The following is a 23,491-nucleotide window of genomic DNA, read 5'->3' as shown; positions in this document are numbered from 1 at the left end:
CTCTCCCTCTCCCTCCTCCTCCTCTCCCTATCCTCTCTCTCTCCTCCCCTCTCCCTCCTCTCCTCTCCTCTCTCTCTCCTCTCCCTCCTCCTCCTCTCTCTCTCCTCCTCTCTCCTCTCCCTCCTCCTCCTCTCCTCTCTCTCTCCTCCTCCTCTCCTCTCCCTCCTCCTCCTCTCCCTCCTCCTCTCTCCTCTCTCTCCTCTCCCTCCTCCTCTCCTCTCCTCTCCCTCCTCCTCCTCTCCCTCCTGCAGCCCTCGACCTCCTCCTCTCACTGACCGGACCGTGATCCCTACGCTGCCCCTTTCGTGTTTATCTCTTTGTGTGTGTGTGTGTGTGTGTGTGTGTGTGTGTGTGTGTGTGTGTGTGTGTGTGTGTGTGTGTGTGTGTGTGTGTGTGTGTGTGTAACCTCCCTGAGCTGGGAGGAGGAGGAGGAGAGAGGAGGAGGAGGAGGAGGGGGGATGGTGGTGTCGCCTCCTGAAGCCGGATAATCAGACGCAGAGAACCAGACTACCCGGACGCTTTTCACCGGGACACATTTGGATATTGGGGCCGTGTTTGAGCAGCTTTTTCCCGGTGCTGCTGCTGCTGCTGCTGCTGCGGTGGTTGTTGCTGGTTGGAGCTGGTTGGAGGAGAAGGAGGAGGAGGTGGTGGAGGAGTTGAACGGGGAGAAGGAGAAGGAGCTGCCCGGTCCTTGATGCCCCGGAGGCCCCGGAGGAGCTGAGACTGCGGGGCCGCGGAGCAGCGCTCGGACAGCGGGGAAGCAGAGGAGGTAACGCCGCTGTGCTGCTGCTGCTGCTGGGGGAGAGAGAGGAGAGGAGAGAGGAGAAGCGGCTCTCTCTCTCTCTCTCTGTGTATGTGTGTGTTTAACGGCTCTGTATTGTAAACTGGGGACCGCAGGGTACCAGGTTCGAGCCCCTCGGAGCCTCCTCCGCTGCTGCTGCCCGGCGCAGAGCCACATGTTCCCCGACATTAAGCGACTGTTTTGTGCTGGAGGAGGAAGCTAACTGTTAGCCTCTTAGCTTCCATTGTCACAGCCCGTTGAGCTAACGGCTAACTGCTAACGGCTAGCGGCTAGCTCGGTGCCAGCGACAGCGACGGTTGGGGGGTTTATTCTTTTTTTTTTATCGAAACAATTTATATATATATTTTAAAACCCACTCTCCGTGTCTGACACTTCGGTTCGAGGAAGTGTGGTGTTGTGTTTTCAGGCCGCCTGGCCGCGCTACACGGCCGTCGTCTTCTGGTTCGTTAGCCTGATGCTAACAGCTAACAGCTAGTCAACTGCCCGTATCCGTTAGCACGTTAGCATTAGCTCCTCCAGCGCTACAGGGAATCTCAAAATGTCTCCGGACTCTTTCATTTTGTCGGACGGTTCGAACCAGATGGTTGTTGTTTTTATTATTATTATTAAACTGAGACACTACAGGTGAACAGGGTTAAAAAAAAAAAAAAAAAAAAAACTACCAGATATCATCATGAAACTTCCCAAGTTTATCACTCACATGAATGATGATTACAAGTTCTATGTTTAATAATGTAAATGAGGCAATATCTAATGAAATATGCGCTTATTCCCATATATTTCCAGAACAGAAATCCCAACAATGGATGAAGCTACTTTTTTATTTAGTTTACATATTAGAGTCTTTAGTTTTTACAGAGGAGGATTGTTGATATCTCTTTTTATCACTGTGTAAATGAGAAAATACTGTCACCAGCCCTTTAAAAAAGTCAAATGTCTCAATGTTTTTAGGAATAAAATATTGTATAAATGAGGCTGTGAATGATATATCAACAATCCCCTCTGTAAAAACCTTCAGAATATAGAAAGGGATCAAAGTGGAAGGTTTGGTGTCTGGAAGTGCTGCTGAAGCTCAGAGTCTGAGTCTGAAAAACTCTTTAAAGACTTGAACTGTAAAATTACAGAGATTGTTATTGTCAATCCTACTTTTTTTTTTTTTTTTTTTTTTACATCATTGTTGAGGAGAACTAGAGCTTTATAATGACACCTGACATGACATGGGTCAGTTGATTCACAGCAACAACAACTATTATTGAACCAGTTAAAGACAAAACTAATAATGAATGAATCAATAATAATCAGCTGTCGGTGTGTGTGTGTGTGTGTGTCGGTCGGTGTGTGTGTCGGTCGGGGATGTGGCGCCAGTTCCACACACACGAGAGAGAGATGGAGGTGAAAGAAGCTGATAGATGGTCAATGTAGATTATTGATCTGATCAGGCAGCTATTGATTATTTAACTGATGTTCGTGCTGCTGTTGATACAAACTTTCCCCGCTCCACTCTCCCAGCTGTGTGTGTGTGTGTGTGTGTCATCTTTCCTAGGAAATAGTACGGGAGGGAACTTTTCCAGGAAAAGTTTCATAAGAACTAAAGGTCACTGAGAGTTTGTTTATTTGTCTTATTATTAATGATGACTTTATTTATAGAACAAATATTTCCAACATTTAAAACAACACACACACACACACACACACTTTAAGGTTAAAAAAGTAAACTGTGTTTGTAAGGTTTATGTCAGGTTGAAAAGGCAGCACGTGATGCGTTCAGGTGCACCAAGACAAACGTGCAGCTTCTTCATTAAACCTGCTAGCTGCGCTACACTGCAGTTAAACAGAGACTTCGGCCTCTTTTATGCTCAAAATGTCACTACACATGCTTTACAACATCCACCAGTTCCTCACCACACAACACTGAGTGTGTATAACTCTGTTATTATGAGAGAGCAGCAGTTAAAGGAGAATTCCGGCCATTTTTGACCCCTAAATCTACCCCTAAAAAACTTTTAACTCTGGTTTGCCTGCATCAATTTTAGTCGAGGTTTTGCTCCCCACAACACTGAGTGACCATCAGGACAACGGTTTACGGGTCAAAAATGACCGGAATTCTCCTTTAACTGTGTGTTTTTATCACGTAGCTCTGTTCATGCTGGCTTCAGCAACAGTGGCCCCTAACTTACAATTTTAGGGGCGCACGCTATTACTTGACATGCAAAACAAATATTGACATGTCATTTTCATTCATGGTCCTCACACACATTGACTTGCACCTGCAATGACTAGTCAGGTCTAGCCAGGAAGGCAGCATCAACAGAGCTACGTGATGAAAACACACATGTTAACACTGCTCTCTTATATTAAAGGGATAGTTCAACATTTTGGCAAATTGTTCCCATCGCCATAATCCCTATAGTCATAGCAGTAGGTTCGTTACCTTTAATTGTCGGTGCAAGCTGTTTTTAGAACGGCGGAGCAGAGCCGTGAGCTGCTCAGAGCTACGCTACGGAGGCTCATTATGGGATTTCTTGGTTTCCCTCATCAAACTCATCAAATACACAATCCAACAACTCCACAACGCTCTGGTGGACAAGTTGTGACCTGCACATTCACCACGCTATGAGATAATAACAACCAGTTTGACTAAATGTTGAACTATCCCTTTAACAGAGTTTATACACAGTCAGTGTTGTGTGATAAGCAACTGGTGGATGTTACAAAGCGTGTGTAGTGATATTTTGAGGCCAAAGTCAAAGTTTTGCCTCCATTACTTCTCTGTTTAACTGCAGTGCAGCGCAGCTAGCAGCTAACAGCTAGCAGCTAACAGCTAGCAGCTAGCAGGAGGAGAGCTTGGTTCCTATGGTTACACTCAGAGACCTGGAGCTGTAGAGCGTTACTTAGAAAATGACCGGAATCCTCCTTTAATGCTCCTCTGTTTGGTTTCACTTCCTCTGTTCCTGTGGTGGTGGTGATGATGAAGACTCTGGCCTACACTCTTCATCATCATCACCGTCACATGTCTGAGCTGTGAGCGGCTCTGAGCCAATCAGGCGCCGGGCTGATGATGCGTTCAATGACACGGTAACATCCAGGAAAGTTGAATCATGGATGTGAAGCTCAGACTGAAGCGACTCACCGACCGGGGCTGAAAAACCCTGTCCACTGTCTGATCAGTGATCAAAGGTCAATAACCAGAGACCAATATTTCATTTCGGCGTCCAAATCCTCCGCGGCCGCCTCGCGATCAGCGTCGGGTCTATTTTGTGCGCGAGCCGCGAGCGACCGCGTCAATCTTGGCAGGAAGTCACACAAAGAAACACGAGAGAATCCGGTCAACTTTCAAAATAAAACACCGCGATTGACAAATACGTACGTGAGGCCACTGTGTGTACGTTTGTAGCCTATTTGTGTTTATCAGGGTTCCTAGGCAAGTATGGAATAATATGGAATTTGATTTTATACATTTCCAGGTCTTGAAAAGTATGGAAAATGGAAACTATTGTATGGAAATATATTTATCTTAATACTTATTCAGTCTTATTCACATTTTGTATGTGCTATTGTAGGCTACCTAGCTACAATCTCCTGGAAATGATTTGGTTACATAATGGCATACAAATGCAGAATAATGAAAACAAATGATTAATTGCATGATTTATTAACATGAAACACATCTATTGGCTCAAATGTCACAAATTATTTGAATTTTTTTACTGAGACACTGCAAAAACTCAAAATCTTTCCAAGAATATTTGTCTTATTTCTTGTCAAAATGTCTCATTTCTAGTCAAAACTAATCTCTTTCCACTTAAAATAAGACTCATCACCTAAACATTTTAGATCATTTTCACTTGTTTCAAACAAATTTTCACTTGAAATAAATAGAAAAATCTGCCAGTGAAAGCAAGTTTTTTGTGTTTGTAATAAGAAAGAAAAACTTGCTCCACTATCAGATTTTTCTACTTTTTTCAAGTGAAAATCAGCTTGAAAGAAGTAAAACAAGCTACTTTTTATGTCATGAGTCTTATTTTAAGTATAATGAGATTTGTTTTGACTAGAAATGACATTTTGACTAGAAATAAGACAAATATTCTTGGTAAGATTTTGAGTTTTTTGCAGTGGAAGCCCGGAAATTAGGGTCTGGAAAAAGTATGGAATTTGGAAATTTAAAATGTGTAGGAACCCTAGTTTACTAATCTAAACAGAGCGCGAGAGATGAACACACACACACACACAGAGCTAAGGGGCAGAAGTGCTTCTTGACCCCCCCCTGCTCGTGTGTGGACAAGGGAGAGAGTCACGGCTGCCACATATTAATGAAAAACGCTGGATGAGCTGGTTGATAACTTTCGTTTTTACTGAGGAGGAACTATGAAGAACTAAGCTGTGACTGAAAAGAAAAGCACCTAAACCAAGTGGAAAGTTGTAACTGTGGAGTGGAAACACTGCTTTACATTGATTTAACATTTGACATTTAAAAAAAAAATCATCATTATGAAGGTGTGTGGCGGCTTTTATTTTGCCGTGGCGGTGCGCCGCGATCAATTGCATGTAGAGGAAACCCTGAATAAACAAGCTAATGACCTGATGACCTCATCCTCCAATAGATCAATCACAGTGATCGATTGACTATTAGTTGGTTGGTTTATTAAAAATTTATTAATTTTAGATAAATCTATGGTTTTGTCTCTATGGTTATTTTGTTATTATTAGGGGTGGGAGAAAAAATCGATTCACATAGATATCGCGATATCTTTTTTTGACGATTTTTAAATCGATTTTTCTTTTCAAAAATCGATTAAAAAAAAACATTTTTTTTTTTTTTTTTTAATATTGTGCAATGTGTATTTGTTAGCCTCTTTTACATGCAGAGAGTACAGGCTTTGAAAAGGGTTTAAGTTCACTTTATAATGGAGTATGTTAATTTATAGGCTCCTACAGTATTTATAGTATATTCGCCATCCAAAAAATCATGAGAAAAGGAGAAAAGCATATCGTCCCAGCCCTATTGGAAATGCTGGGCGAGCCGACCAGCGTTTCTTTACTTTCGGTTTCGTGGCGAGTCATGAGAATAACGCCGCCGAATCTCCGTTTATGGTGGGAACTACGACGGTATGTGATCGTCTTCCAACCTCTGACTTTAATTCTTGATGAATGAAAACATGAGTCTGTCTTGCACCGGTCAAAGAATTTCACGGTGCGGAGGCTCATAAATGTAGTGTGGAAACACTTCGCTTTAACAAAACTCCTCGTTGTCCCTTTTAACTCGTGTGTGTGAGGTGACGGGGCTGATGGGAAATGTAGTCTGTGTTGAGCTGATGATCGATGACATCGTCTCTCTCTCTCTCTCCAGGAGTCTCAGCGTCTGATTGGACCCCAGTGACTCCGCCCCCTCCACCATGAACCCTCTGAACCAGATGAAGGCTGGACTGGCCAACAACCCACACAGGTACACACACTCACTCACTCACTCACTCACTCACTCACTCACTCACACACACACACACACACACACACACACACACACACACACTAGTTACGGCGTAGCTACGGCGCCAACACGACGCAGAACCATAAACCAGGCTTAACGCTCCTTATGTTAAATAGTCAAATTATATTCAGATGTTTAAAGGTATAGTACGAAGGAATTCCCCCCATCTAGCGGTGCGGTTGCATATCTGAACGTATTCTTGATGTTGCATTCAGGTGAAATGGGGCAGACGTCAGACAGACAACAGACGCTGCATGTAACAGGATAAACAAGCGTCTATGTAAACAAGTGGTGTGACAACATGTTGTCATGGTGATGATGTGGTACTGTTTTACCGTCTTTCTCTGGTGGAGTAAAATGACATCCGGTTGGTTTGCCGACGGCCGTTATTATTAACGTCACCGTTTATCCATCTGTCTGTGTCTGTCCTGCTGCTTCTGTCGGTGTTTCCATAGACTCGATATAAGAGTAAAATATACCAGGACATGTATCCACCACTTTATTTTCCCATGATCCATTGCGTCACACCACAACGGAAGTCGGTTTTCAACTTCCGTTTCACCTCGTAGTAGCATTCTAGCGAGCGGCTAACTGGTAGCGTTAGCGGCTAACTGGTAGCGTTAGCCACCGGTGTAGGCACCAAATGTGGAGGCTCCGGCTGCCAAAACCGTTTTGACTAAATCTGATGTTTGTTAAGTCTAGAAAATGAATTATTGAACAAACATTAGGCTACTATTTCTGTGTGCACGTTACTGTAATTAGTCATGGTTGTCGTAGTTGTTAGCTTTGCTGCTGCTGACAGCTAACAGCAGTAGCTAAGCTAACAGCAGGACGTCAGCTGTTAAAACCCTCCCGTTGTCGGACACGACATGAAACTACTCCAGTTAGCTCAGTCATGTTGGAACTCAGATATCCGCTGGAGAAAATATTTTTTTCATGGGCCATTTATTGAGTTATTGTTTATTGACACTGCTAACGGCTAACAGCTAACGGTTAGCCCAGCTAACGGTTAGCCCAGCTAACGTTAATCTAAAATGTAATGAATGGAGTGTCATGGCGACACCCAGCGTCGTTCTCCGGAAAGTGGTGGATAAAAGAGTAAAATATCTAATAGGCTGATATGTAACGACCTGCTGACCCTGAAGCCCCGCCCCCTCCTCTGAAGCCCCGCCCCCCCACAGAGCGGCAGGTGTTTCTGTACCATGTGATCCAGCTCCCTGAGAGTCATGTGACCTGTCATGTTTCCCTCCCTCCGTTTCCTTAGCGACGGCTCGTACCCCTACGACCCCTCCAGCTGGCAGCAGCAGACCAATCAGCCCACAGGGTCCCTCTCCGTGGTAACCACCGTCTGGGGGGTGACCAATCCCTCGGCCAGCCAGGTATGACATCATCATTAAGGTCTTTGTTTTCTCTCTCTCTCTCTTACACACGGTCTACATCACATGAAACACAAAATAACTAATGTGTGTGTGTGGTAAGAGGCATCATTAGACTGTTGCAAGTTGTTATATATAAAACATACACATATTGTTCTTAAATGATGAGAGTAACAAATGATAATAAAAAAAACGACAACAATATTAAATGACATCAATAGTGGTTCTGATCAGCATTCGTGTACTTTTCTAGTATCGTGGCAGAATGTTACATATTGTGCAGCTAATTTAGCAAATTGTGGATCTTCTCCCAGAAATACTTTTAACAGATCATCACCTGTTTTCCCCTGATGTGATGGATCTGCTGCACTCACTCACACAGAGAGAGAGAGAGAAGCGCACATGCATGCTAGTGGTGGTTAAAACCAAACTTATCAACCAGCAGTGTTTGCATTAAAGCAGAAGTAAGCGATCCGGTCGTTTTGGCTAATGCTGCGTTCCAGGCAGGCTTTTGAAACCGTAAATTACAGCTTCAAGTCACGATTTACGACTTTGTAGCGTTCCAGGCAACCCACTCGTGTTTTTCGACCTGTTTTACCGGTGAAAGTCACTATAACGGCCACTCGTAACTTCCGACCGGTGAACTCGTACCAGATCGAACTGGTACCACTTCACAGGTCGGAAAAATACGAGTTGCCTTGAACGCACCATAACAGTCCTCGTCCCTACGTCACCACATTCACGGCGTTCCTTGGCTGCACACACAGCCCTGCATGCCGTTCTCTCTCCTCATTGGATAAAAACTGTAGGATACGAGGAAAGTTTTCTCTTCGGCTCAGAGCAGAGCAGAGGGACTGAGAGACCCGTGTTTCAGACCAAACACTCTATGTAAGTGATTGCTGTCGGAAGATACAACTATTTAAGACTTATATTAACACAAAAATATTGCTTACTTCTGCTTCAATGAACCAGTCTGTGGCGACCGCTCATCTATTTTGGTTTCAAAACGGCGATTTTCATGCCTTGTTGTGTGTGTGTGTGTGTGTGTGTGTGTGTCAGGGCCTGGGTGGAGGCGTGATGGGGCCGGGCGCGGCGCCGGGCGGCGGGCCGATGATGGCGGGCGGCGGCGGCGGTCTGGCCGGGGGGCCGGGCGGCTACATGGGGCAGCAGGGCTACGGAGAACCCAGCAAGGCCTACATGAACCAGGGCATGTACGGACGCACGCCGGGCAGCTACGCAGGAGGACCGGGGGGCTACACGGGGAGGTGAGAGCCCGACTGGGGGGTTATCTGTCTGTCTGTTTGTCTGTAGGCCTGGGACGATAATCAATTAATCAATTAAAGGGACAACAAGGAGTTTTTAGTTTTAGTTTATTCGCTTAATAAGGGACAATGTGCAATTACATTAAAGGGATAGTAGCATTTTTTTTAAAGTGTGGTTGTATGATCTACAAATAGCCCCCAAGTACTTTAATTGCAGTAGAAGACTCTCTGCACTCCTCCCGTTAGCAACGCCAGCCCATAATAGCCCTGCCCAGAGGCTTACAACATAGTGTTGTGAATGGACCCAAAGAAACGGCCTATTTTCACGGCCTAAAAGAGGTTTTACCTGAAAAAAAAATACACAGTTCAATTGTTCGCTATAATATAATTTTTTCCAGCCCTTCAAAGTGCAGGAAAAACACAGTTTTTATTTGGACGTACAAAATTTGTTATCGTCATGGTCACAGGCTTGTCTGTCTGTCCGTTTGTCCTTCTGCTCATTTGTTTGTTTGATGAACAGAGGGAAGATAAACTTCAACTTTTTAACACAAAGTGGATTAGATTTCCAATTATTAATCAATAATCTTTTGAACTGAAGCCATTCACATCAGCAGAGAAGTTGTTGTTTGTCCATTGAAATGAAAACATTCTACATTTTATTGTTATATAGTTTATTAAAGAGTAAAACGTTTATAATTTGATTTATGTCGTCAGTATCTTCAGTTTAACTCTGTGTGTGTGTGTAGTTACCCGTCCAACCCCGGCGGCTCCAGAGGGTCAGCTGACTTCACTCAGGCCGCCGCTGCTGCTGTTGCTGCTGCTGCTGCCACGGCGACCGCCACCGCCACGGCAACCGTTGCCGCCATCCAGGAGAAACAAAACCAAGAGATGAACTACGGACAGGTGAGCGACGTCACACACCAAACTTAGGCTGTGTCCGAAACCCCCCCGTACTCTCTATCTAGTGACCAGTTGTTGTAGTGGCGTCCGAATGTTTAGTGATTATTAATGTTCACTATATAGTAGGGAGGTTAAGCAACTTTTGACTTCAAGTCATGATGCAAAGGTCCCCTTTGGCATGGAAGTACCTTAGGGTCATACAAATAAATCTATCCAAAGACACAAGTGAGATCACATTTTGTATCCGAAATAAACACGTTTTTAAAATGCCTTTTTTTAATTGAGAAAACGCATGTTAAAAGCACATTCCATTTAGAATGTCCATATAAACTACAATGTGTTCAGCTCCTGGATGTGATCTACAGCTTATTTGTGACATGATTGCAATATTTCAGGATTGTTTCTCAATTTGAATGATGAACAGGGATCTAATGCCTTTCAATCTGTAGGGTGGACTGACATAGGAAGCATAAAGTCCAGTCATGACATTCCATTATGGCTAATTTGAAATAAGAAATAAAGATACTGTAACATCATGAGATTGATAAGATGAGCATTAACAAGCATTCACAAAAGTAAAAATCTACCAAAATAATGAAGCTTACCAGTTTATCAACATTACTCTAAGAGAGGATCTTAGCCAGCTATACTGTGCAGGTGAAATAAGTCAGTCCTAATCATATGCTTTATGTGAGAGCTGCGAACCTAAACTTCCCTATATGCATATAAAAGCTGAACATTGCTTATTAAGGGCGCCCTACACTAAAATTTGTTAGTTTACTTTAGGAGCACAATGTAAAATGTTTTCAGTATCAGGTTATATAAGCCTTAAATAATGTACAGGGTCCAATGTGACCCATTTTTACATTTGAGAACAGTAAAAACATTTTTTCCTTTGACCTTAAGTTGACGTATAATATGACACAGAATGGGTCATACATGTAAATTCAACTTTTTAAAATCAACATACACAAGCAGTAACTAGTTATAGGTAGGCCTATATTTTGACCAACACAATATTTGGCTAATTGGTCTTTCCTGCCACCACTGTGATATGAATTACACCTTATTATTTAACTACTTGTAGGCTATATTTGTTGCACTCCGTCTGATGTTCAACAAATCAGTATCAGTATAGTTTTATTAATGTTGTTACATTATTAAAACCCAATATCCTGTCACACAAGCAGCTCCATGTTGTCTCAGAAGCTGTAGATCTCATCCAGGAGCTGAAGGCATCAGGGGATCTGCCTGAGTTTATATGGACATTCTAAATGGAATGTGCTTTTAACATGCATTTTCTCAATTAAAAAAAGGCATTTTAAAAACGTGTTTATTTCGGATACAAAGTGTGATCTCACTTGTGTCTTTGGATAGATTTATTTGTATGACCCTAAGGTACTTCCATGCCAAAGGGGACCTTTGCATCATGACTTGAAGTCAAAGGCCTATTTTTTGGGCTTAACCTCCCTACTAATATAGTGGCTGAATCTATCCCATAATTCACCGCCAAATGTAGTGAACATCCGATGGTCACTAACCGGAGCAAGATATCCCATCATGCATTGCAGTCACGGATCACCGTTACCACACCGGCCCAGAGCGACCGGTGTAGCTACCAAATAAATGAAGTAGTGACCGGTGTAGCTACCAAATAAATGCAGTAGTGACCGGTGTAGCTACCAAATAAATGAAGTAGTGACCGGTGTAGCTACCAAATAAATGCAGTAGTGACCGGTGTAGCTACCAAATAAATGCAAGTAGTGACCGGTGTAGCTACCAAATAAATGAAGTAGCGACCGGTGTAGCTACCAAATAAATGCAGTAGTGACCGGTGTAGCTACCAAATAAATGAAGTAGTGACCGGTGTAGCTACCAAATAAATGCAGTAGTGACCGGTGTAGCTACCAAATAAATGCAGTAGTGACCGGTGTAGCTACCAAATAAATGAAGTAGTGACCGGTGTAGCTACGCTTAATATATTGATTTACTCCTCTTTTTATGTTGGTACCTATACACCCGTAGGTCTATGCTACGCCGGCCGTTACCATGGTTGTATCCATGGTAACTACACCGGCCGTTACGATCGCGGTCGGAACGTTTTAATTACGCGACATAATACGTCATTAACTGTGCGGCGTAGTAGTAGTAGTGTCAGAAAGTGTTTTTTTATTTGACCAGGGAGTCACTATATTGAATTCACTATATAGGGAGTAGGGAGGAGGGAATGAGTGAGTGATTTCGGACACAACCTTTATTTACAACAACAATGACAAACAGGAAGTGGAGCCACTAGCCCTGCCCACTGCTGTGATGTCACTGTGATGTCACCGTGTTGTGATGTGTCATCGTGCCGTTTATTTTCCAGATGGGGGGTCCGGCCTACAACAACCAGTTCATGGCGCACTCCGGCCCCCGCGGCCCCCCCATGGCCCCGGGGGGGATGGGCCCTGGTCCAGGCGCCACGCGGGGCCCCCCCTCCATGGGCCCCATGTACGGACCAGGGGGGGGGCCCCAGCGGGTCCCCCAGCACCCCCAGCACCCACAGCACCCCCAGCATCCCCAGCACCCCGGCTACGGCCCTGGACCCCAGCAGGGCCACCTGAGGCCCCCGCAGGGCCTGAAGCGGCCCTACACCTCCGAGGTCAGGCTCAAACCAGATTAATCTGGTTCTAATCTGATTACACTAACCAGATTAATCAGAAACATTCACTTTGTGCTGACTCTTAAAGGGATAGTTCACCCAAAATTGAAATTCATGATCTCCTCCCCCTCATGTGGACTACGGGCTGTGAGAAGTTTCAGAGTCCTCCGTGGCTTCTCTGAGTTACAGGGGGTCTCGGCGTAGCAGTGCATGTCCATATGACGGTTGCAAATGGATACCAACTGTCTTCGTAACAAAAAGACACACCAAAAAACATCCAAATACCTCCATGCTGCTCGTATGTAATGTCCGTCTTCTATTGAAGCCCCGACATGAGAAATTGTCCTGAAAAAACTAGCGGAAGCTTCTCGAAGCTCCTCTTCCTGGTCCGTCCAAATCTCGCGAGATTTGCGCCAACGTCAGTGCGATTACTGCCGCTACAAACAAGCTTGAAATATAGACTTGTTTAATTTTTTTGGGACAATTTTGCATGTCGGGGCTTCAATACAAGAGGGACATTACATACGAGCAGCATGGAGGTATTTGGATGTTTTTTGGTTTGTCTTTTTGTTACGAAGAAAAGTGGTATCCATTTGCAACCGTCATATGGACATGCACTGCTACGCCGAGACCCCCTGTAACTCAGAGAAGCCACGGAGGACTCTGAAACTTCTCCCAGCCCTTAGTCCACATGAGGGGGAGGAGATAATGAGTAATGATGCAATTTCAATTTTGGGTGAACTATCCCTTTAATTATTATTTCAACATGAATGAATCAATAACCACCTGGCTCTTTGGCTCCGCCCCCTCGTCCCTCAGTCGTTCCCGGGGATGTCTCAGCAGTACGGCGTTCCTGTCGGCTCCGGTGTCAACGTGATGTCGGGTCCCGGTGGCGGCGGCGGCTCGATGCCGGGGGCGGGCGGCGGGGGCCACGGCGGCCCCCATGGCGGCCCACACGGTGGTCCTCATGGCGGTCCTCATGGCGGTCCTCATGGCGGCCCCCATGGCGGTCCACATGGTGGTCAACACGGCGGTCCCGGGCCGTACCCGGGCCAGAACCTGCAGTACCACCCAGGTGAGAGGATCGATCACTCTATGTCTGACAAAATGTTGAACTATCCCTTTAATAATTGGTTTATTGATAAATCAAATTGTTCCCATTGCCATAATCCCTATAGTCATAGCAGTAGGTTCGTTACCTTTAATTGTCGGTGCAAGCTGTTTTTAGAACGGTGGAGCAGAGCCGTGAGCTGCTCAGAGCTACGCTACGGAGGCTCATTATGGGATTTCTTGGTTTTCCTCATCAAACTCATCAAATACACAATCCAACAACTCCACAACGCTCTGAGATAATAACACAACGTTACCACACAGAGTTGTTTTAGAGGGAAATACAGAGACTGTTGATGAAAAACTGTCCCTGAAGGCAACGTGCATCAGCGGTTTTGTATGAATTTCCCTCTAAAACAACTCTGTGTGGTAACGTTGTGTTATTATCTCATAGCGTGGTGAATGTGCAGCTCACAACTTGTCCACCAGAGCGTTGTGGAGTTGTTGGATTGTGTATTTGATGAGAAATCCCATAATGAGCCTCCGTAGCGTAGCTCTGAGCAGCTCACGGCTCTGCTCCGCCGCTCTAAAAACAGCTTGCACCGACAATTAAAGGTAACGAACCTACTGCTATGACTATAGGGATTATTATGGCAATGGGCCAATTTGACTAAATGTTGAACTATCCCTTTAACCAGTTTCTCTGCCCCCCCCCCCCCCCCCAGGACCTGGAGGACCAGGCCCCGCCCCCCAGCGCTCTGGCTCCTCCCCCTCCTACCAGGGCCACAAGATGCCCCTCCCCCAGTACTCCCCCTCCGGCCCCCCCAGCTCTCAGTACTACAAGGTGAGGAGCAGGGAACCGACCGGAGCGGACCGTCGCTGGGACTCGAACCTGAGATCAGCTGATCACCTTGTTGTTGTTGTTGTTGTTGTTTGTGCAGCAGGAGCAGTTCAACGGCCAGGGGGGCGGAGCTCTGAACGCTCTGACGTCAGGCGGCGGCGGCGGCGCCTACAACTCCTTCAACCAGCCGACCGGGGTGAGAGAAGCTTCCTCACCTCAGCTGTTAGTTAGTTTAGTTAGTTAAAGGACAATTCCGTGCAAATTCAACTCGGGGCTGTATGTTCCTAACATTTTATGTCTAAAAGAAGGAATCTGAAGGTTTTCAGTTTAAAGACCCCCTCCCATGAAAATCGTGTTTTTCGTGCTTTTCACATGTTCCTGTGGCATTTTTCTTGTGTTAGAGCCAAGGGGGCAGTTGTGGGTCTGAGAAGTGAAGTCACTTCCTCGTTCAACAAACTGCAATCCCCTCGGCTTCCTCTGGGGGCTGGTGTCAGAAAGCAGCATTCCTCATAGACCCCCATGTTAAAATCACCGATTTTACATCCTCAATAAACATGTTAAAAGCCTGGTGTCAGAACGTTTTTTAGTCTCAACCGATAGTTTCTACCCCCGCACACACTCTGAGGGGGGTGAATTTTTTTTTAACTCTACCGTTTTACTGTTATTAGGTTAAAACTCTGGCCAATTAGGGCGCGGAAACGTTGAGTGACAGGCCCGAGCAGCTCCGGAGACAGGCTGCTTCGAGGCCAGTGGGCGGGTTCTTGGCCGGCCAATCCAACATGGCGCCGTTCAGGCCGCCATGTTGGAGTCACAAAAAAACGACTCCCCAAAACCAACGGGTGACGTCACGGACGCTACGTCCATTCTTTTTACAGTCTATGGTTAGAGCACATAGCAGCAGAAAAGGAAGTGCAAAATTGCATTTCTGAGTTTTTCTGCCTTCAAACTGCTGTGAACCAATGGCAGACTCAAACTGGCAGTTTCAGGGAGACTGGAGGTGACGTGTCACAACCCCAGGGGAGGGCACTAGTGCTACAAGCTCCCGCCCCGCTCTGCATCTGGCTCAGAGGTGAAAGTCTTGGCAGCTCGGTGTAGCTGTCAGGGTATAACAGGTATAGCTCACCTGGTAGAGCAGCTTGCACCATGAGCAAGGACTATGTTCCAGTCTGGGATCGAATCCCAGTGAGGAGTTTTACGCTAAACGCTCTGAATCTGTAATTGTACAATGTCCAGCTGTCAGCGAGCGGGGGGGGGGTGCGAGGAGGTGGCTGGGCTGGTGCAGAGCAGCGCAGTCTCCGCCCACCCCCCAGAGGTGCATTGCTAATGAGCTGGTTTTAAAATGACCAAAAAGGGTCGCGGGAGGGGGACTTTAATGTCACAGTTATGCGGTAGTTGTGTCTGTCCCTGCATCGCCACGGCAACGATGAATGTGAGCGGATTGAAGTTCTGCTGCTTAGGCTGTTTCCATCCCTCAAAGCCACAGACAGCGTCAGATGGAGACTCAAACATGCACCAAGAAGTTTATTTACTTCAAGCAAGCCGACATGTTTGTAAAACTAGATCTAATTCAAGTCCAAGTTGACGCTCGGTGTGTTCAGGTGCAGTGGGAAGCTCCCGTTTGTGTCATAAACACAGGAATATCAACTCTGGACTTGCTTGAAGTAAAAAAAAAACTTCTCTGCGCATGTTTGAGTCGCCACCTGACGCTGTCGGTGGAAAAAAATGTACACTTGAAGCAAGTCCAGAGTTGATATTCCTGTGTTTATGACACAAACGGGAGCTTCCCACTGCACCTGAACACACCGAGCGTCAACTTGGGTCTCGACTCCGCCAGACTTTGAATTAGATCTAGTTTTACAAACATGTCGGCTTGTTGAAGTAAATAAACTTCTGGCTGCATGTTTGAGTCTCCATCTGACGCTGTCTGTGGCTTTGAGGGATGGAAACAGCCTTAGCAGCAGAACTTCAATCCGCTCCCATTCATCGCTGCCGTGGCGACGCGGGGACAGACACAACTACCGCAAAACAGGAGCAATTAAACTGAACATCTTCAGATTCCTTCTTTTAGACCTAAAATGTTAGGAACATACAGCCCCGAGGTGAATTTGCCCGGAATTGTCCTTTAACGTTCACTCTGCAGCTTGTTTCATAGCTGACTCTCTCTCTCTCTCTCTCTCTCTCTCTCTCTCTCTCTCCCTCAGCCGGGGCGAGGGTTGCCAGGTTACCCCTCCTCCCCGGTGCCCGGTAACCCGACTCCTCCCATCACGCCCAGCAGCTCCATGGCGCCGCCCTACATGTCGCCCGGCAACAGCGACGTCAAGCCGCCGCCCTCGTCCTTCCTGCCCGACATCAAACCCAACATCGCCAACCTGGTCCCGCCCCCTCCCACAGGTACGATGACACGACCACACCTCACCTCAGCAATCTGACATATGTAATCTGATTACCTTCAGTTCATAATCTGAGTATCTGTAGTTTACAATCTGATTATTTTAAATTAAAGGGATAGTTCGGGTCTTTTGACATGAATCTATATGGCGTCCCCATCAGCAGTTACGTGCTGTGACGGTGACTTTCCCGTGAGCGGAGTTCTGGTCTGGTTTCGGTGCTGAGGAATGTAGTCCGGCTCGTTGGCTGGGTTCACGAAAATAAAGTGTTTTGCTTCTCAAAACAATATAATATGCGTTCAAAAGAGTGATACATTTGCATCACAAAACCGTTGTTCATGAAAAAGTCTGACCTCATAATCGCTTGGCGCTATTTTCTCTCCCTGCGTATCACTCTCTCTGTCTGCCCGCTCTAACTCCATCTGACGAGGTTCAGCATCACATCAGGTTCATAAAGCTCTCCCTTTGGCTCTGTGCTAAAACAAGGGATGGCTTCATCACTTGTGTCATAATCAGATATGTTTACTTGAACTATCGGAGCAGTAAACTCAGTGAAACAGCTGATGGAAACGCCCACAGTCGTCTATAGGCGGCAGCGCGCAATGATACGGAGGGAGAGAAAATAGCGATTGCGAGGTCAGATTTTTTCGTGGACAACGGTTTTGTGATGCAAATGTATCACTCTTTTGAACGGATATTATATTGTTTTGAGAAGAAAAACGCTTTATTTCCGTGACCCCAGCCAACTAGTCGGACTACATTCCTCAGCACCGAAACCAGGCCAGAACTCCGCTCACGGGGCACAGTCACTGTTGATGCACATAACTGTAAACATAAACTGTAAACTAAGAATTCTTTTATCCCAACTTCTATCAAATTTCTTAACGAGTCTGTGCAATAATTCTTATAGTGCTCTTACCATGGTGAATTTATGAGGTGTATGTATGTGCTATGTTGTGGGATGTGTGCAATATGTGCTATGTTATGGGATATGTGCAATGCTGTTGGATTAATATGGCTGAGGTGTATTGTTCTTTTTGTTTTTTGTTTTTGTCATTGTGGCCATCAAGGCATTTATGGAGCAGCTACAGTGTCCAAGACAAATTTCCCTTAACGGGACAATAAAGTTTATCGTATCGTATCGTATAACTGTTGATGGGGATGACATATAGATTCATGTCAAAAGACCCGAACTATCCCTTTAATCTGATTATCTTCAATGAATAATCCGATTACCTTTAGTTAATTGACTTATCTTCGGTTTATAATCAGATGACCTTCTTTCTCTCTCATGATGTCAGCAGTGTGTAAACCTCTCGGTGCTCTCAGGTTGTGATGTCACGATGTCTGTCCACTTCCTGTCCCCAGGTAACCCTAGCGACGACCTGCGTCTGACCTTCCCTGTGCGCGACGGCGTCGTGTTGGAGCCGTTCCGCCTGGAGCACAACCTGGCCGTCAGCAACCACGTCTTCCAGCTGCGCGAGTCCGTCTACAAGACGCTCATCATGAGGTGAGGCCCCGCCCACGGCCCGTTGCCACGCCGACGCCCACGCCCCGTTGCCACGCCGACGCCGCTCGGAGCTGCATCGTTACTCACTGTGTCTCTCTGTGTGTGTGTGTGTGTGTGTGTGTGTGTGTGTGTGTGTGTGTGTGTGTGTGTGTGTGTGTGTGTGTGTGTGTGTGTGTGTGTGTGTGTGTGTGTGTGTGTGTGTGTGTGTGTGTGTGTGTGTGTGTGTGTGTGTGTGTGTGTGTGTGTGTGTGTGTGTGTGTGTGTGTGTGTGTGTGTGTGTGTAGGCCGGACCTGGAGCTCCAGTTCAAGTGCTACCACCACGAGGACCGACAGATGAACACCAACTGGCCCGCCTCCGTCCAGGTAACACTTCCTGTTTATGTTTGTTTTAAAATGTTCATTAGTTTTTATTTTTATTCAGTTTTTCAGTTTGCTTTTTTTTTTTTTCAGTTTAGTTTTATTTAGTTAAAAAAGTGATGAATCAGTTTTATGTTAAAGGGACAACGAGGAGTTTTGTTAAAGCGAAGTGTTTCCACACTACATTAATGAGCCTCCGCACCGTGAAATTCTTTGACCGGTGCAAGACAGACTCATGTTTTCATTCATCAAGAATTAAAGTCAGAGGTTGGAAGACGATCACATACCGTCGTAGTTCCCACCATAAACGGAGATTCGGCGGCGTTATTCTCATGACTCGCCATGAAACCGAAAGTAAAGAAACGCTGGTCGGCTCGCCCAGCATTTCCACCACCACTAATAATAACAAAATAACCATAGAGACAAAACCATAGATTTATCTAAAATGGACCATTAACAAGTGGTAACGGAGATTCATCCACATTAATATCAGACTGTTTTATAACCAAATAGAAACTCCTCGTTGTCCCTTTAATTTTTATTTTGAGGAATTGACTACATATATACACATAACACAAATAGACTGTCGCTTCTTTTTTTTCCAATCGCTTTTCGTCAGTGTTCTTTGATCTTTTGAACAAATCTGTCTCGAATGAGAGCAGAGCTTTGTTTGTAACGCTCAGCGTCGTCACGTAAATTGGCGGGTTGACGCGGGTCTGGCGTTCCCACTGCGAGCCGATCGGAGCCGAGCCGATTGAAGCCGATTTTAACACCGAGTCGCTTGATGAGTCAACGAGGGTCAAACGACTCCGTGTGTCTTTCCCACTGCCACCAAAAGCCGATTGTTAGCGGGTTTAAACAGGTTTTTTGACCAGTGGGAAAGGGGTGTAAGAAACACACAGATCTGCACGTTTCTTATACTTTCCATTCATTCATGGTATTTAGAAATCAGCTGTCAGAGAGAGAGAGAGAGAGAGCAGCCTCGTTTGGTGATAAGAAGAACAAGTTTTCTGGTGTAGGAACATGAGGAGAAAAAACATTATGCAGGTTTTCTGTAACATTATAAAATGTTATCTGACTCTAGTTTACTTTACTTCTGTGTAGCATCGAGACCTGGAGGTTGGAGCTAGTTCTTCTTTTTCTTTTCTTTCTTGGACAAAAGTTTTGATTTCATTTCAGTTTACTAGATAATTTGTTCACTGCTAGTTTTAGTTTTAGTTTTAGTTTTAGTTCTAGTTTTAGTTACTATAACAACCGTGCTGAGTGGTCTGGTGTTTCCTTCTTCCAGGTGAGCGTGAACGCGACTCCTCTGACCATCGAGCGCGGCGACAACAAAACATCCCATAAGCCTTTGTACCTGAAGCAGGTGTGTCAGCCGGGCAGGAACACCATCCAGATCACCGTCACCGCCTGCTGCTGCGTAAGACTCACACACACACCTCACACACCTCACACACACCTCACACACCTCACACACACCTCACACACACCTCACACACACCTCACACACACCTCACACCTCACACACCCCTCACACACCTCACACACACCTCACACACCTCACACACACCTCACACACACCTCACACACACCTCACACACACCTCACACACACCTCACACACACCTCACACACACACCTCACACACACGTCACCTCCAGTTTCGGTTTATTTTATTTGGTCGATTAGGTCAGGGTATCCGCGGGGTCTTGAAAAGTATTAAAAGGTGATAAATCAATCTTAGGAAAATTAAGACCCTTAAAAAGTCTTAAAAAGTATTTTCTTGACCTTATAAAGTCTTAAATTTTGAAGGTATTGTTTCTGAATTAGCTGTCCAAGAGTTTGAGTCCTAGAAAACATTGTGAAAGTGTGTGAATTTATTCATTTTATTAAAAAACAAAGATGAACCGGTACATAAAAAAGAAAAGAAGATTGTTGTTTTTTTGTTGTTTTTTTAAAGAGTGGAGCAATGTTTTTTTGATAAACTTTGCCTTTGATTTATTATCCTAGCCTATTATGAATTATGTTGTATCATAGTGGTTTATAGTCTTTATCACAAACTAAAACTGTTGAGTTAAAAGTGTCACTGATGTAAATGGTTACAGCTTGAAGTGGCGGTGAGGTGTTGAAAAAGTCTTAAAAAGGTGTTAGAATTAACTTCAAGATTCCTGTAGAAACCCTGTAGAAACAACTGACATAGTGCATTGAATGGTCAGTGCAACATGGACCAACATGGACCAATAATAGCTTATTGTATGAAAATGTTTTATTATTGTGTCTGTTCCCTTTGTGCATCAAGATCTGCACTTACAAGATGAAGATAAAGAGAAAAATAATAAAACGGACAGGATTATAGTGACTTATATTTGCAAAACAAAGGAGAAGAGAACAGACAAGCTTGACTTCCAGCTTTTACAATGTGTCATGATATTATTGCCCTGTAGTTGTCAATAATGTTGAATTTATGCTTTTTTTTATTATTTGTATTAGTGAGCTCAAGTTTTTTAATTCATAGTCCATATTCCAAAGTTTTACTCCCTTTATAGACGTACAATGACTTTTCATGCTAGTGCTTGGATGACTTTTTTTGAAGATGGAAATATTGGGTGTATATTTGTTTTGTAGGTGTTCCCCCATACTTCCAGACAATAACTCATAAAGAATTCTATAAAGTGGTAAAATTACTTAAAAAAAAAAAGTATTTCTCAAAAAAAAAGAAAGTTAAACATTGACTAGAAAAAAGTGGTAAAAATTTCTTTTTAAAAAAAATGTATTTCTCAAAAGAAAAGTGGAAACATTTCTAGAATTTTTTTTTTTTAAATTTTAGAAAAAGTGGTAACATTTCTTAAAAATATATATATATTTCTCCCCCAAAAAAAGTTAAACATTTTCTAGAAAAAAGTGGAAAAATCTTCTAGAAAAAAGTTTGTTTTTTTTAATTCTAGAAAAAGTGGTAGAATTTTTAATTTTTTTTAATTATTTCTCGAAAAAAAAAGTTAAACATTTACTAGAAAATGTGGTAAAAAAAATCTTTTAAAAATGTATTTCTGAAAAAAAGTTTTACATTTTCTAGAAAAAAGTTATGAAAAAAAAGTTTTTGAAAAAATTCTAGAAAAAGTGGTAAAAAATGTATTTTAAAAAATATTTCTAAAAAAAAAAGTAAAAAAAATTCTAGAAAAAAGTGGAAAAATGTGTCAATTTTTTTTTAATTCTAGAGAAAGTGGTAAAGTTTCTTTAAAAAAGAAATTCTTTCTCAAAAAAAAAGTTAAACATTTTCTAGAAAAAAGTGGAATAATGTGTCAATTTTTTTTTTTTTTTTTATTCTAGAAAAAGTGGTAAAATTTCTCAAAAAAAAAAAGTTTTAAAGACATTTCTATAAAAAGTTGTGGACCCTTGAACCGTGAGAAGCTCTGCTCTCCACCACAGACGGTGATTTAACTGTTTCTCTCTCTGTCCAGTCTCACCTGTTAACTGTTAGTTTCTCTCTGTCCAGTCTCACCTGTTAACTGTTAGTTTCTCTCTACAGTCTCACCTGTTAACTGTTAGTTTCTCTCTACAGTCTCACCTGTTAACTGTTAGTTTCTCTGTCCAGTCTCACCTGTTAACTGTTAGTTTCTCTGTCCAGTCTCACCTGTTAACTGTTAGTTTCTCTCTGTCCAGTCTCACCTGTTAACTGTTAGTTTCTCTCTACAGTCTCACCTGTTAACTGTTAGTTTCTCTCTGTCCAGTCTCACCTGTTAACTGTTAGTTTCTCTCTGTCCAGTCTCACCTGTTAACTGTTAGTTTCTCTCTCTACAGTCTCACCTGTTAACTGTTAGTTTCTCTGTCCAGTCTCACCTGTTAACTGTTAGTTTCTCTCTGTCCAGTCTCACCTGTTAACTGTTAGTTTCTCTGTCCAGTCTCACCTGTTAACTGTTAGTTTCTCTGTCCAGTCTCACCTGTTAACTGTTAGTTTCTCTGTCCAGTCTCACCTGTTAACTGTTAGTTTCTCTGTCCAGTCTCACCTGTTAACTGTTAGTTTCTCTGTCCAGTCTCACCTGTTAACTGTTAGTTTCTCTCTACAGTCTCACCTGTTAACTGTTAGTTTCTCTATCTACAGTCTCACCTGTTCGTGCTGCAGCTGGTCCACCGGCCGTCGGTTCGCTCGGTGCTGCAGGGGCTGATGAAGAAGAGGCTGCTGCCGGCCGAGCACTGCGTCACCAAGAGTAAGTCAACGCACCACGCTCTTATTTTGTAGGAGGCTCACAGCTGAGTTAAAGGTTTTGGAACGGGATTTTCAAAATAAAATGAAACGGTAAAATGTGATTGGTCTGTGTCTGGAGTCGGACTGTGACATCATCCTCTTCCTCCTCTTCCTCGTCCTCCTCTTCCTCTTCCTCCTCCTCTTCCTTCCTCCTCCTCTTCTTCTTCCTCCTCCTCTTCCTCCTCTTCCTCCCTCCTTCTCTTCCTCCTCCTCCTCCTCCTCTTCCTCCTCCTCCTCCTCTTCCTCCTCCTCCTCCTCCTCCCCATCTTCCTCCCTCCTCCTCCTCCTCTTCCTCCTCCTCCTCCTCTTCCTCCCTCTTTTCCTCCTCTTCCTCCCTCTCCCTCCTCCTCTTCCTCCTCCTCCTCCTCTTCCTCCCTCTTTTCCTCCTCTTCCTCCCTCTCCCTCCTCCTCTTCCTCCTCCTCCTCCTCTTCCTCCCTCTTTTCCTCCTCTTCCTCCCTCTCCCTCCTCCTCCTCCTCCTCCTCCCCCTCTTCCCCCTCTTCCTCCTCCTCCTCCTCCTCCTCTTCCTCCTCCTCCTCCTCCTCCTCTTCCTCCCTCTCCCTCCTCTTCCTCCTCCTCCTCCTCCTCCTCCTCCCTCCTCCTCTTCCTCCTCCTCCTCCTCCTCCTCCTCTTCCT

General features: G+C 44.5%; 1 protein-coding gene across 1 annotated transcript in view; it reads left to right on the top strand.

Annotated features, from left to right (window-relative positions):
- The first annotated feature begins 446 nt into the window (after nt 1-446).
- LOC310991326 (zinc finger MIZ domain-containing protein 2-like) overlaps nt 447-23,491 on the top strand; it is a 32,975-nt gene continuing 9,930 nt past the window's right edge. The window contains exons 1-14 of the mRNA XM_083978983.1: nt 447-769; nt 6,150-6,245; nt 7,552-7,666; nt 8,723-8,928; nt 9,672-9,828; nt 12,194-12,469; nt 13,289-13,544; nt 14,245-14,363; nt 14,461-14,556; nt 16,562-16,751; nt 18,116-18,257; nt 18,542-18,620; nt 19,903-20,034; nt 22,713-22,818. Coding sequence (XP_083835109.1) covers nt 6,196-6,245; nt 7,552-7,666; nt 8,723-8,928; nt 9,672-9,828; nt 12,194-12,469; nt 13,289-13,544; nt 14,245-14,363; nt 14,461-14,556; nt 16,562-16,751; nt 18,116-18,257; nt 18,542-18,620; nt 19,903-20,034; nt 22,713-22,818 — 1,924 coding nt within the window. The 5' untranslated portion in view covers nt 447-769; nt 6,150-6,195. The remainder of the gene's footprint in view (nt 770-6,149; nt 6,246-7,551; nt 7,667-8,722; nt 8,929-9,671; nt 9,829-12,193; nt 12,470-13,288; nt 13,545-14,244; nt 14,364-14,460; nt 14,557-16,561; nt 16,752-18,115; nt 18,258-18,541; nt 18,621-19,902; nt 20,035-22,712; nt 22,819-23,491) is intronic.

This window comes from Trachurus trachurus (assembly GCF_905171665.1).
Source record: "Trachurus trachurus genome assembly, chromosome: 9".
Lineage (NCBI taxonomy): Eukaryota > Metazoa > Chordata > Actinopteri > Carangiformes > Carangidae > Trachurus > Trachurus trachurus.
The sequence above is the reverse complement of the archived record's forward strand: the minus strand, read 5'-3'. Positions and strand labels throughout refer to the sequence as shown.